At 39.1% G+C, this 15869-nt stretch overlaps 1 protein-coding gene across 1 annotated transcript in view; it reads left to right on the forward strand.

The window, feature by feature from the left end:
* The first annotated feature begins 3224 nt into the window (after positions 1-3224).
* Positions 3225-15869, forward strand: part of SLC25A12 (solute carrier family 25 member 12) — a 97936-nt gene continuing 85291 nt past the window's right edge. Inside the window, exons 1-2 of the mRNA XM_028122767.2 lie at positions 3225-3300; positions 4243-4296. Coding sequence (XP_027978568.1) covers positions 3289-3300; positions 4243-4296 — 66 coding nt within the window. The 5' untranslated portion in view covers positions 3225-3288. The remainder of the gene's footprint in view (positions 3301-4242; positions 4297-15869) is intronic.

A 15869-nucleotide genomic window follows, 5' to 3' on the forward strand; every position in this document is an offset into this window, starting at 1 on the left:
CCACAAAGTGACTGGCTGGTTTCAAATTAATGTAAGCTGCTTGGGAGTTAGAAACATATTTCTGTGGGTTTGTCTAGCATATTTTGGTTTTGCATTTGGGGGTAGTATATTATTTTCATGGCCAACAACTTCACAAGCATATTTAAATTCCCAGCTCAGTCAAGCTACATATTGAATCTTTTATTAAATCTATTCTAAAAAGTGGCTATTAATGGCAATATATTTGCAACTAGTCTTTTAGCCTTTAACTTCCAATTTTGCTTTCTGAAATGTCATTCTCTATAGACTGTTTTAATTATTAAGTTTTCAACTTATAGTTGTTCCATAGTTTTAAAATTATTTCTTGTTAAAAAAATAAAATAAAATAAAATTATTTCTTGTTTACAAATGTCATTTGCAATTTAAGGAAAGAGTTATAAATTACTTTATTGGCAAGTAATTTTTAAAAACTGAAAAGTTTTGGGCGCCTGGGTGGCTCAGTTGGTTAAGCGACTGCCTTCGGCTCAGGTCATGATCCTGGAGTTCTGGGATCGAGTCCCACATCGGGCTCCCTGCTTGGCGGGGAGTCTGCTTCTCCCTCTGGCCCTCTTCCCTCTCGTGCTTTCTATCTCTCATTCTCTCTCTGTCTGAAAAAAAAAAAAAAAAACTGAAAAGTTTTGAACTATTTCTACCACCTTTTCCCAAATATATTGTGAATATTATTTGACAGGTTTGTCTTTTTATACCCCATTAACTAATAAGTTTTCCTTCAACCCTGATCATCTGCAACTGAGGCAAAAGTAAGTTTTAATTTGTTTAACTTTTAATAATACCTTTCATCAATCATTATAACAGAAGGATAGATTACAAAGCTTTTCGGAGTAGGAGCTCTAACTCATAGACTTTCGTATTCCTTTAAATACTTGGTTTATTTCTGATAGTTTACAATTTTAATACCTTTATCCATTTTATTGTTTATTATATTTGGATAGATAAAAAGTCTATCAAAATCCACCTTTATTTATCGTAGCTGAGCTTTTCTATTTTCTCTGTATATTAGCCCTATTTAGTTTTAAATTATTACATCATCTCCATTGCAACTAGATTAGCACCAGTGAAGGTGTTGGATTTGCTCAAAGATCAGCTATTTTTTTAAAGAGATATATACATATAATTTTTTCAAAGATAGCCTATTTTTTAAAAACTTATTTATTTTAGAGAGAGAGAGAGCACACAAATGGGAGAGACAGAGGGAGAGAGAGAGATTCTCAAGCCAACTTGGCGGCGTTTGATCTCGTGACCCTAAGATCAGACCTGAACAGAAACCAAGAGGCAGAAGCTTAACTGACTGGGCCACCCAGGCGCCCCTCAGCTATTTTTTTATTCAAGAAAATTTTCCTTGTGGCTTGGTGCTTATTCCTAGGAATTATTGTGGTGGGCTCTGTTTTAAATGTGATGTTGTCTTCCTCTGTAGGAGTGGCCAGTCTGACCCTAAATTTTCACTTCAACAATATAGATTTGGTTAGCAACATGTTCCAATAGGTAACAACTCTTTCATTTTAAATAAATGCCTTCCTTTCCTTTAAGTACTTTTATTCAAACTGAGGAACTTTCTCCTACTAAACAGACATTCTTCCCTTGTAAAGTAATGTAAAATAAACATTTTGAGATTCCTACTTAGAGAAACTTCAGGAAAAAAGAGAGCAAAGTATCAGGGGCATAAGGTGCTAGAACAAAATATGAATTTGTAAATCCTTATGTCCAATAATATTGTTAAAAGAACTTGGAACAAACTGAATAAATAGATGTAATAGTTAAACCAACTGCAGCAAGAAAGCTCATTATAGTACTATTTAACGTAGCATTCCTTATCAACAATTTCCATTTGCCACTCCTCTTTCCTCATTTCTATAAACTTGGATACTAAACATAAATATTATGATTAGTGAGACTGGAGAAAAGGAAAGCCTCCTGTTAGATCCAACACTGAAAAGTTGAAAGAGGGTGGAGAGGGGTTACAGAACTAAGTGAGATTAAGATAAATCTTATGTTGTTAGCCTTTTTTTTTTTTTTAACAAGTATGCCTGTAGTCACAAACAAAAGAAATATACTTAAGGTTGGGGTTTGGGGTCGCATTGACCATCTGTAAGATACTAGAGGTTAGGGACTACATGTTATTTTTTGTATTTTTTACAAGCAGGACTATGTCTGGCATATAATAGATGCCCAGTAAACGTCTGTTGAGTGAATCAATCTGTGGTTCAATATAGTCATAATGGCAAAATTCGGTTTTAGAGACATTATTTTGGTTCAAGGTAGAGGTACTACTTAGGCAGGACTTGCAATGTTTATGTAGGGGCAGATTGGGCCAGGATTCAGTACCAGTCCTGTCAAAGACAAATGGATTGTTTTCCATATGCATTTGTGCCCCACCTCATTGTACAAAGGATTTGGGTGATGAGGAGTGTGGAGCGAGCCTACTAATAAAGCTTTATAATAGGACAAGAATTACAAATATATTAAGCATATTCATCTCATGCCAATTTTTTTTTTTTTAAAGATTTTATTTATTTGAGAGAGAGAGAGAGAGCACATGAGAGGGGGTTGGGTCAGAGGGAGAAGCAGACTCCCTGCCGAGCAGGGAGCCCGATGTGGGACTCGATCCCGGGACTCCAGGATCATGACCTGAGCCGAAGGCAGTTGCTTAACCAACTGAGCCACCCAGGCGCCCAATCATCTCATGCCAATTTAAGGACATATTTGTCGTTATGTTTCCTTAGGTTTTCCCCAGAGTGCATGGTCCCCCATCTTTTTTATTGTCAGTATTTGCCATTTGTTGTAATTCATTTATTATTATTATCATCAATGGGACATGTCATTCGATCCGTCGAAATCTTGCTTAATCTGGATCCCAAGCGTTCCTTTAAGTCTCAGGAGAAAACGACTTTGGCTGAAGTCGGTGCCCAAAGCCACACCCACTAAGAGGCCTTAAGAAACCTGGGGCTTTCCCGGCGGCGACTCAGCTGTAGGCAAGCACGCTGCGCGTCGGAATCCCAGGGCTGGCACTTCAGCATTCCCCGTGGGAGGCGCGTCCTCCTCCCCAGCGAGGCAGGCCGCCCACCCCGGTCCAGCTCCCTTTCTGGCGGGGATTCGGGGCCCTCTTCCCGCCCCGCCCCGGGCTCATTTGCATAGGGACGCGCGCGGCGCCGGCGAACGGGAGGGCGGGCGCGGCCGGGGAGGCGGCGCGCGCGCGCCCTGACAGCTGGGCCTTGCTCGCTCACTCGCTCGTCCCCGGCTTCCGAGCACAGCATGGCGGTCAAGGTGACTCCCAACTCTCTGCTGCTGCCTTTATTGCATAAGAGCCTTTCCGGGGACCTTGCCTTCAGCCCCTCACCTCTCATCATTTTCTTCGTTGCCTGGTTCTTAGATAGCGTATCCTGGGGCTCCAGCTTGCGGGTGGGAGAGCTGTGTGCGGCTTGGACCGGAGGGAGAGGATGCCCGGCTGGGGGAGGGGAAGTAGGAGGGATTATGAGTTGGAGGGGTTTCTGAGGACCACAGGTCGGAGAAGGAAGAGTAGTGTCCTGCTCTAGATGCATGGGTTTGTGAGCCCGGACTTGGCGTCAGAAAGGCAGTAGGAGGAAGTGGCATGTAAAGCCGGGGATACCTAAGGCATCTGTGTTTTGCAGTGGGGGAGGGGGTGAGTAATTGAGTAATTTGGGGCTTCAGTGGGGCCTGGGACAGTGGTTGGCATTTGTGCTGCAGGTGGCAGGATGTCCAAAGTATTTGGAAACATTGTCGCAGCTTTCATATTTTAGCTTGGGTGGAGAAAGAGAGGAGATAATTATTTTCTGGATTGCTTTACATGGGGAAGAAAGGCTGCTAGGCCAGGCGATTAATTTGGGTATTTCAACTTTCCCGTTGCTCTGTTCTTGATGGCCTCTTGATTTGGAGGTGGGTGGTGGCTATTGTGTTGCTAGTGGATGTGGACTAAAGTAAGAGATTGATCCTCATTGCCTTCCCTTTCCAGTCCAGAGGAAGTCTGGGAGATTTGCTATATATTAAGCTCTTCACACCTGTACTTCCCCCCTGTAGTCACAGATCTCCAATTTGACAGGTGTTATCAGTATTAGTTCTTTTGGTTTGTTTTAAACCAAACACCCTTATAAAAGATAAGAGCATTGATTGTTAGCGTCTGAGAACTCTAATCTGAAGAGATTATGTAGTCTCTAGTAAAGCATTAACTAGCTTTATTTTTTCTTACAGGTGCAAACAACCAAGCGAGGTGATCCCCATGAGTTAAGAAACATATTCCTACAGGTAAATTGGCTTATGTAGCGTGCTCTTTTATTGGGACCAAAAAAAAAAGATGTAAATTTAGTGCTTTTCAGGCCTTAACTTTCAGGATTGTTCTATTTTCATTTATTTTTAAAAACATGGATAGACAAATATAGCTTGGACTTTAAGGTTTGAATAAAGATTTTCTTTTTTATTAAGGTTTGATAAAATATTTTCCTCAAAATATTTTTTTTAACATGACAAAGTATGTGAAGAACACTAAAAAGAATTTCTGGCTTCCCTTAAGCACTATGATCAAAATTTTATTTCAAAATGTATTGACACTCTTGTGTAATTACTAGGTATGGTGATTAAATTTCTTTCTTGAAAGTTGCAAGTTTATAGTTTTCCTCCTTGTAAGCATTTATGTAATTTGTTACAGAGATAAGAATATTATAGTTATTGTTCATTTGTGTCTGTCTTTTCTCCCTCTACTTATTTATATTCATCAGCTTTTAAGGTTTGTTACAAAATGTTACCGTCTGCAATTCTTGCAGAGATTCACCTGCTAAGTTTTTAAGATCAGCAACTTGGCTGTAGACTTAAAAAGTTGGCTTAGTTTTTTTGTTTTGCTTTCTTTTCTTAAATTTCAGAAGTTCCTTAGGCAGGAAGTTGTACTTAAAGAAATAGACGAAAAGGGAGACAAGCTAAGATGTTCCACCAAATATGGTGTTTTTCTCTGAAATATTCTTTTGAAAACTTTCTATTCTGGACCTACGTTCTTATATAGAAACTTTGACCTTGGGCAGGTCCCTGCTGGGTATTTGTTTCCTTTGTAAAATGAGAGGTGATCTCCAAGGTTCCTTCCAACTCCAGAAGTCTATGATTCTATATTAGGAACAGATTCTAACATATGCTGATTAGCCTGGAATAGATGACATTTTTATCTGAGGCATGGATTGCTGAAGCTTTTGTTGGGGAGGAGGCTGCCTAGATGACCATACGTATGTGTAGTTCATGAAAAAGAATTAGCAAAAAATTGGAATCTTAAATTTTACAAAATCTGATAAAGGGAAGCATCATTTCCAGAACATAAGTAATTGTAATAGAAATGATCTATTTATGGCTTGAAACCTTTATTCCTCACAAGTGTTCTTGAAAATAACGGAAAAATATGTCAGTATTAACCGCACCGTATACTTAGTTGTTTTGTGAAAAGTTCGTGTGATATAGTTAATTTTTTCTAGATTAAGTAGATATGGAAGAAATCAGTTGAAAGATGCATGATGTAGTGAAGGTGTCAGGAACGTTGGGTTCAATTCCCTGACCTGCCTCTGATTGTTGTACCTGTAGGCTACCTGTCTGGCTTTCTGGGCTTCACCTTCATATGTGGGATTCAGTGGGGCATCAGGAAATGGAAATTGAGGTCCTTTCAGCTTAAAAATCTTAGGGAGGGGCGCCTCGGTGACGCAGTCAGTTAAGCGTTGGACTCTCGATTTTGGCTCACGTCTGATCTCAGGGTCGTGAGATTGAGCCCCATGTCAGGCTCTGCTTTCCGTGGGGAGTTTGCTTGAGTTTCTCTTCCTCTTCCCCTACCCCCTGCTCTCTCTTTCTTTAAAATTAAATAAATAAAAAAATTTTTTTTTTAAGATTTTATTTATTTGACACAAAGAGACAGCAAGAGCAGGAACACAAGCAGGGGGAGTAGGAGAGGGAGAAGCAGGCTTCCCGCTGAGCAGGGAGCGCAATGCCAGGCTCCATGTGGGGCTCGATACCAGGACCCTGGGATCATGACCTGAGCCGAAGGCAGATGCTTAATGACTGAACCCCCCAGGCGCCCCTAAATAAATAAGTCTTAAAAACCCTGTGGGGAAAAAATCTGTAATTCTGCATGGATTTGGTTTTTTGGGGGAGGGAGGATAGAAATATAAGGAGAGAGCTGGGACTATGCCTAGCTCTTTGACTTTTAAATCTTATTATCTTTTTTTTTCTTAAAGATTTTATTTATTTGACAGAGAGAGAGACACAGTGAGAGAGGGAACACAAACGGGGAGTGGGAGAGGGAGAAGCAGGCTCCCTGCTCAGCAGGGAGCCCGATAAGGGGCTCGATCTCAGGACCCTGGGATCATGACCTGAGCCGAAGGCAAATGCTTAATCAACTGAGCCACCCAGGCGCCCCATCATTATCTTCTTTTTAAAGATTTTTATTTTTAAGTAATATCTACACCCAGTGTGTGGGCCTCGAACTTAACAACTTTGAGATCAAGAATCGCATGCTCTACTGACTGGGCCAGCCAGGTGCTCCCTTACCATTATCTTTTTACACATTATTTTGGATGATGACCTTATTTTTATATTGAAAAATTGAGGAATTCATAACAGTGTATTTAGCACTAGTTATAAAGCATTGACCCAAGAATTCTTGATAGATAAGAGATCATAGACATTTATCTTCAGCAGCTAGAAATATATAATAAATTTAGTTGAATCAATTTGAGAACAGTTACCAAGTAAGAGCAGATTTTTTTTATTCCTGTCTTGAGTACTTCAAACTAGTTACTTGAAGCTATAGGACATTGTTTAGAAACAGTTTTATTTTAGAAGCATATGGTTTATTAATATTTTAGAGATAATAGGCAAAAATATATACTAACTACATATTTCTTTAGCATTTAATATATTTACCCAAAAAATATTTACTAAGGACTGTTTGCTGTGTGCTGTGTGTGCAGTTGTATTTAGTTTAGCAATAGACACCTGTTGAATAATCAAGAGAGGATTGAGCCAAGACGTGAATGGTAATGGACATGTGACTAACTCCTCTCTCAGACCCATTCAATTTCTAACAGGTTGTGGTTGAGGGAGTCAAGAATAATGAAGTCAAATGCATAGCCTCTGGAAGAGCAATCAAATTGGCTTGCCTGGATCAAAGTGGCTGTAATAATAATGACAATGGCTAACTTATTGATCATTCTGCGCTGTGCTGGGCAATGGCCTAATGCGTTAAGGGTATTACATTAATTTTCCTAACCACCCTAGGAGGTAGGGTTAGAGTCCCTGTTAAATAGACAAAGTTAAATGACTTGGTTAATGTCATTTAGTCCTTAAGTGGTGGAGGCTGGATTCCAATCAAACTGCAGAACCTGTACTCTTAACCCTTACACTAAATCACTTGTGGGTTCTCAAAATGGGGGGCAGGTAATATTTTTTAAAAAGATTTTATTTATTCTTTTGACAGAGAGAGATAGCGAGAGCAGGAACACAAGCAGGGGGAGTGGGAGAGGGAGAAGCAGGCTCCCCGTGGAGCAGGGAGCCCGACACGGGGCTCCATCCCAGGACCCCGGGATCATGACCTGAGCCGAAGGCAGACGCTTAACAACTGAGCCACCCAGGCAGGGGGTGTAGAGGTATATGAGGGGCTAATGGCAGCTGTGTTTGTTAAAGGAAAAAAATCTGGTTACTTAGGTGATGAAAAAAAAGTGCCTTTACACTGTAACTACCTAGAACCTTTGGCCAGTGAGTTTGGATTTGAAACAGTAGGGAGGCACTATGGGTTTCTGGGTGGGCAAATTGAAGTGGTGAATTCTGAAAGCTCTTTGTGTATGTTGGATAAGGTGTGGAGAGGTTGGAAGTAGGTAGGCAGATCAGCTAAGAGGCTATTGAAATAATACATGTGGGAGATAATGATCTGGAGTGGCTGATGGCTGGGGAAAAGGAAAGGAAGGACAATACCAGGGACTTTGTAAGGGATGAATCCATTGAATTTGGTATTAAATATAAAAGTAAAGGAAGAAGTAGTGAATCTGGATAGATGTTAATTGATAAGGCATCCATTTTGGGAATTTTTGCCGGGGGGGAGCAGTTTAAGTTGGGTTGTTAAATAAATATGTCCCAATACGTTAAATCTGTCAAGTTTGGGGAGAGACAAATTTATACAGGTGGTAGATAAATCCTTGTGGTGATGGGATTAAATATAAAAGAAGCAAGACCAGGAATAAAGGACTGATTTATAAGTGATATCCACAATTGAAGTGGGAAGGAGGAAGAGGAGAACTAGGGAGAATCGTCCCAATGGAATTTGAAGTAGTTTCAAAAAGATATAGTCAAAGATTAAAATACAGATTATTGTTATTAGTATAATTTAGTTTTGGTAGGATTTTGGGGCCGCTTGAGTTTAGGATCATTTGAGCTGTTTAAAGACTACAGAGAATGTTTAATTTTGAATTTTGGAATACAATCGAAAGCTTTTTTTTTTTTTTTAAAGATTTTATTCATTTGTGTGTGAGAGAGAGTGCATGTGCACGCACGAGTTCGGGGAAGGGTAGAGGGAGAGGGAGAAGCAGACTCCCCGCTGAGCAGGGAGCCTTATGTGGGGCTCGATCCTAGGATCCCAGGACCCGAAGATTGTGACCTGAGCCGAAGGCAGATGCTTAACCATCTGAGCCGCCCACATGCCCCTAATTGAAAGCTGTTTTTTGTAAAATTTAGATTAACTCTCTAAATCACCAATACTCATTTGTTTTTGTCATCAGCAAAATATTCCTCTTTGAAAGTGCTGATCTCTCTATATTTAATGGAATTATGTGTGCAAGTTTGTGAGAAGGGCTTTATAAAAGTAAAGTGCGTTATCATTTTGAATATAGGGAAATAGGTTTATTTTTTCTGTGTTCATTGCCTCTCAAATTTTGATGAGCTATATTTTCAATTAAAAAAAGAACAATAGTATTCACTTGGATTCTGTTTTTTCTTGTCCCCTACAAGTTCATAAAATTGGAGCACAATAAATGAATTGGTATGTGTTAGATTGGGCTATAATTTTACAACCGGTTGTCAAGTTAAGATCTTACTATTACTATCCTCACAACCGTCATTTCTTGATTTATCTCTTCTTTTACCTCTCTCACCCACACACTATCATTGACCCAATTTCGCCACATCAGAAATACACAGTAGCAAAAGGAGACAATAGAAGCAATGAAGAAGGAGGTAAGGTGAGGATAACAGGAATGTCACAGCCTGTTATAAACCTGACAAACTTCAAAATGAGGAGTTAATCTAGTCTATGCTTTGTGGCAAAGTAGGTTTATCAAAAACTGTTTTAAGTGAATTGTTTTTCAAGGTCTCTCTTTTTTTTCAGTGGGTAGACTTTTTGTTGTTTATTTATCAAGGTATGGTACGGTAAAAGCAACACATGTTGAGACTGTATCATTGCATGTTAGACTAGAAACATGCTGCAATATAGAACTCAAATATTATTTCCATCCTGTTCTTTTTCTCTTATTTATTTATTTATTTATTTGAGAGAGCAAGAACACAAGCAGGGGGAGGAGTGGAGGGAGAGGGAGAGAAACAGATTCTCTGCTGAGCGTGGAGCCTGACATGGGACTCGGGCCCAGGACCCTGAGATCATGACCTGAGCTGAAGTCAGATGCTTAACGACTGAGCCACCCAGGTGCCCCACCCTGTTCTTTTTCTCATTGTCACCGATGTAAAAATGAAGATCATATCCCATACAAAAATTATGAAAATTCATTTTCTTTGTTATTTTAGAGAAGTGGAAGAAGATGCTGCTAATGTAAAGCAAAGAGTGATTCTTCCTTAGGGATTTTATGATAACATTTAATTTTTAATTGAAAGAAATATTCTTTTTTTTTTTTTAAAGATTTTATTTATTTATTGGACAGAGAGAGATAGCAAGAGCAGGAACACAAGCAGGGGGAGTGGGAGAGGGAGAAGCAGGCTTCCCGCTGAGCAGGGAGCCCGATGTGGGACTCGATCCCAGGACCCTGGGATCATGACCTGGGCCGAAGGCAGACGCTTAACGACTGAGCCACCCAGGCGCCCAAGAAATATTCTTTTATTCAATAAATAATTTGTTTACGTATTGCGTATTTATTTTGGGCAGTAACCTGGAGCTGAGAAGGGAGGTAAGGCAGGACTTTTAGCAGGAGACACTTCTACTTTGTTGGAATAGGCATTAGGGCTATGTTTTCAGAAGCATGGAATGTGGACTACAAATGATAACATCTACTGAGGCTCAATGTGGAGGAAAAAGGTGCTCTCATAGGGTATTTGTGGAAACAAAGACTCTTTGGAAAGCAATTTGGCGATAGTTTAAAATAGAAAGAAGATACCATTTGAACAAACAATCCTACCTTTGGGATATTTATCCCAGAGAAATAAAAATACTTATAAGAATATATATATGTACAAGGGGCGCCTGGGTGGCTTAGTCGGTTAAGTGGCTGCCTGCAGCTCAAGTCATGATCACAGGGTCCAGGGATCTAGTCCTGAATCAGGCTCCCGGCTGAGCAGGTAGTCTGCTTGTCCCTCTCCCTCTGCCCCTCCCCACTGCTTGTGTGGGCATACTCGCATTCTCTCTCTCTCAAATAAATAAAATCTTAAAAAAAAAGAAAAGAATATATGTACCAGGTTGTTAGTTGCAGCACTCAGTTGTTCCTTGAGGAAAAAAAAAAGTAAGAAACAAGAGAAATGTTATCAAAGGGGAGTAGTAGAAAAATTGTGGAATAACCATCCCATGGAAAATTATGCAGAACTGGAAAGAATGAGTTAGGCCTATTTCAGCTGATTTAGAGAGATTTCCAATGTACTATTAAGTGAAATAAGAAAGATGTAAATAAGTGTATATAGCATGATTATAGTTTTCTGAAAGTCATTTTGTATATGTTGTATTTATATTTACACATATTTATGCTTATAGAAGAATTAGGGGAAAATAAAAACAAAGTCTTGATGTATATGTATTAGATTTTGATCAAGTGAATAATTTAAAAAGAATTTAGCAGTTCAGAACTTGAAGTTAAAAGAGGACTTCCCAGACTAAATTGGGTTGAATAAACCCAGTATGAGACACACAAAAGGGTATCTAACTGATTAAGTTTTTACCAGTTCTTTATAATGTGGGCATTGAAGATGATAGCCTTTATCTTTAGTATATTATTATTTTTAAAAATTTTATTTATTTATTAGAGAGAGACATAGCGAGAGAGGGAACACAAGCAGGGGGAGTGGGAGAGGGAGAAGCAGGCTTCCCGCTGAGCAGAGAGCCCAATGTGGGGCTTGATGCCAGGACCCTGGGATCATGACCTGAGCTGAAAGCAGATGCTTAATGACTGAGCCACCCAGGCGCCCCTATCTTTAGTGTATTAGTACTTGCCATAAACTATATAGAGTTTTTATAAAAAAAAAGGGGGGGGTTAGGCATTAAGGGCATACTCATACCATAGATTTTATCCTTGAGCTAACTGAAGGATTGAAAAATAGTTGAAAAGATGAGAAAATTAGTTTTATTAAATGCCATGTTGTGTTCTATTACCCATCAACATATTTTTAATTGTCTACCATGTGCCAGGCTAGGCATTGTGCTAGGTTCTACCTTTATAGATTTTAAAGATTTTTTTAAAAAATGTATTTATTTGGGGGGTGCGAGAAAGCAATCATGAGCCAGGAGGAGAGGCAGGGCGAAAGGGAGAAGCAGACTCCCTACTGAGCAGGGAGCCTGCCGTGGGGCTTGATCTAGGAACCCCTTGATTTTGACCTGAGCCAGAGGCAGACACTTAACTGACTGAGCCACCCAGGTGCTCCTACCTTTATAGATTTTAGATAGAGGATTTTCAGTGAAGGTAAAACCTCACATTCTAGGTTGCGGTGAGATAGACAATAGCAAAGCCCACAGACTTGGAAAAAAAACAAAAAGCAGCTGCAGAAGGTGATAAGTCTGATAAGGAAATAAACAGAATGATGGAGAAGGCCATCATTTTTCAAGGGGGTGGTCAGGAAAGACCCCTGAGGAGGTGATATTAGAGATGAGACTAAAAGGTGGGTAGAGAGAATTCTGAACAGAGGGCTCACAAGTCTAAAGGCCTAGATATAAATAAGGGTTTGTATGTTCAGCAAACAGAAAGGAGGCCAGTGTGCCTGAAGTGTCAGTTAGTGAGAGAGTGAATGGCCAGTAAGAGATGAGGCTGAAGGAGAGCCATATCAGGCATGGCCTTGTTTGCAGGCCACAGAAGAGTTTGGATTTTTTTTTAAGAGTGTTGTTGAAACTGAAGGTCTTTCACCTTGGAAGTGGAATAATTCAGTTTACATTTTGAATAGATCATATTGAAGTAGATCATATCGATCTATTATGTAAACTTTCTTATACATTTCTGTGCTTTCTTATGCATGACTGCTTTGAGTAGACTGTGAGTCTTCCTATTTAATTTCCTCCTGTCCCTGGGGTTCTTAGACTACCTTGAGTGAGGCATCACTGACTCCTTTTCATCCCAAAGGCCAGTAGCTGGAGCCTACGAGGGCTTTGTAGTCTGACCTGGATTTGAGTCCTTATGTGCTGCCTTTTTGCTGTATGACTGTAGGCATTTACATAAGCTTTGAGTCTGTTTCCTCATCTGTCTGAGAAGGGATAACTACACATAGTGCATAGGGATGTTATAAAGATTAACTGAGGTAATTTGTAAATGATGCCTGACACATGGAGCTTAGTTCCTTGTTCCCTTCCTTTTCTTCTAAGATGAGATGAAGACTTTTCTTTCCTGAATAAGATCCGAGTCCCTTGTCTTTCCCAGATAACTGTGCTGGACCTATAAAGTGACTAAGATGTTAATATGTGTTTATGATTATGTATGTAATCAGCTAATTACTCACATTCTTGAGACATACACCTGAAGATCTTTACAAATCCCCACATTCAGAAATACCACCATAAGAGGTGACTTCTCGCAAGTTTATAGGTTCTGAGAAGAGATATAGCCATGGTCTAAGATTGAGAGACTATGAAAGATGTGTGCAGAATTGTTTTTGGAAACTTCAACTGCTCAGTCTGGACCAGAGAAGGAATAATAGTCCAAGTAGGCTCTGAAATACCGAGACACAGACCTAAAAGACTTGTAATTCATTCTTTAGTGTGTAACTTAAAAATCATTTCCTTGTGCTGTCCAGCTCTCTTTTACTTAATATTACTGAAGTTTCTGAAGCATCATTCACTGAAACCAGTGCCATAGCCACTATTGGGCTTCCAGAATGTGCCATTGCTTACTTAATCACTATTATGTGTCAGGCACTATTGTAAGTATTCTATACAAATCTTTATAGTTAATCCTCAAAACAACTCTATAAGATAGGAACCATTAATATTCCCATTTTCATAGATGAGGAAACTGAGCCCTAGAAGGGTTAAGTAACTTGATCAAGGTTATACAGTAAATGGAAGAGACTTGCTTTATGTATTTCAAAGCAACTTGGCTTTTCTCGTTAATCTTGTTTGGAGATATGGGTATGTTAGTACATACAGAATCATCTCATTCTTTTTCTGTCTTTTAAAAAGACTTTTTTAATTATGGAAAATTTTAAACCTGTATAAAGCTAGAGAAAATAGTATAATGAATTACCATATATCCATTACTCAGCTTCACCAACTGTTATGGCTAATCTTGCTTCGTCTGTATCACAGCTGCATTGGATTATTTTGAAGCAATTCCCAGACATTGTATCACTGCATACACAAATACTTTAGTATCTCTAAAGGAGATGACTCTGAAAACCATCAAACCATAATTCAATTATTACAGGTAAAAATATTCCTTACTAATGTGGATTTACATTCAGTGTTGAAATTTCCCGGATTGTTTCATTTTTTAAAGATGCTTTATTAAAATCAGGATCCAAGCCATGTTCATACATTACATTTGGTTGATCTGTCTCTTAAATCTTTTAATATTTTCCACTCCCTACCAGGATAAAGGTCCTTCTATCTCTGTGGCAAAAATTTTGGTATTTAATCAAGGTTTACCAACATTAAAGCATTCTGTCCCCCTAGGAGCTGCACCTTGATTGTCAAACGCGTGATTTGCCCAGGCTTACAAATACATATGCTCCTTGTATGTTCCCATGGTTACTTAGACCAAGAGATTGAAGTATTATTTTAAGAACAATGCAAATTAATTATACAACTTAATCTGTCCTGAGAAGCATTCTAGTTTGAGTTATTGAGTTCTCTGGGGTCATTATTTTATTTCCAAGGTTTTTGGCCATTTTGAGGGGAAAATTGTTTTGGTAGACCTCGTTTATTATGGAAGTTTCGGTTGATTTCAGTGATTAACAAGGGTCTTGTACCTCCATGCTCTGTTAGGACTTGCATTGTTTAGTAGCTGACAGTAGGACTTGATATAATGGACAGTAAAAATACATATACTGAAGCAAAAAGAAAAATAAGCACATAATATTTCATGGAAACGAGTTAGAAACCAGACTTTTGGAGAACTTTTTTTGTAAAATCAAATAGAAGGTTTGATTCTAGTGTTTGTGAAATATGCAACAGAATGTGCTAGTTAAAATTAGATGGATGGGACACCTGGGTGGTTCAATCAGTTAAGTCTCTGCCTTTGGCTTGGGTCATGATCCTGGGGTCCTGGGATTGAGTTGTGCATCCGGGCTCCTTGCTCAGCGGGGAGCCTGCTTCTCCCTCTGCCTACCACTCCCCCTGCTTGTTCTCTCTCTCTCTCTTTCTCTCTGGCAGATAAATAAATAAAATCTTAAAAAATAAAATTAGATGGATAAAATTACTTTTTCCTAATGCATGTGTAGTTGATTTTAGTAAATATCAAAAAAATTTTGCATCACTAATTAAAATCTTTTAAAAAATTGGCTGTATGTGTTAAAAGTATTTTTTCTTACTAAAATATTACTTATGATAGATGAATTCCACATTGTACTGTTGTAACAGGGTTTGTGTGTCAGACCCATTGCAGTTTGCTCCTCATGGAGAGTGCTCGTGTAATGAAAGGGCATATATTCCTGACTAAATTTGGCTTCCGTTAGGAGGAAGAACAGTAAAAGTGAAGGACAGCAAGAGGATTAACTTTGTATGCTCAGCTCTTCCATTGTTCATGTATTCATTTTTATACATGGGAAATGCTTTATGTGATATCTGTAATTACCAAACTTTGTGACATTGTCATTTGAGAGTTGCTGAAATTAAAAGGATACTGAGATCTAAAAAATGTCAGTTCATCTCAGTTGGAACAAAGTCATGGAGCAACAGTGTGTTTTAACTCATATTACAGCCGCGTGTTGGATAAGCAGAGATGAGGCTGGCTAGACCAGTTAGGACCGATGTGGTAAACCCAAGAATAGTGGAAGCCATCCCCAAGGAAACCTTGGTTTGGAGGAAGATGAAGAGTTAGAACAATAACTCCTTCATGCTTGGGCAAAAGCAGAATAATTAAATAATCAAAGGAGGGAAATTGGGCCCCTATGCTTTTCTGTGTTTCTAAGCATTTTAGAAGAACTACAGTATTTCAATATGCATTAGTTTTACAATTTCCAAGTACTTTGGTGTTCAGGATCTCATTTTTTCCCTTACATCAAGACAGCTATCTTTCTGTATTGTTTTATTAGAGAAGAGGCTCAAAGAAGCTATGTTTCACTCAAGAAATCACACAGGAGATTAGAACTCGTTTTCTGACCCTGGTTTCGGTGTCCATCATGCTACCGTCTCTGAGCTATGTGAGGGTAGGAATTATGTTTTTGTGATCTTTGCATCCCTAGTACCAGGCATAGTGTCTACCACACAATCGGTACTTGATAAAATTTTT

This window comes from Eumetopias jubatus, unplaced genomic scaffold (genome assembly GCF_037043125.1).
Source record: "Eumetopias jubatus isolate StellerSeaLion01/CBP00866 unplaced genomic scaffold, mEumJub1_p1.0 scaffold_3, whole genome shotgun sequence".
NCBI lineage: Eukaryota > Metazoa > Chordata > Mammalia > Carnivora > Otariidae > Eumetopias > Eumetopias jubatus.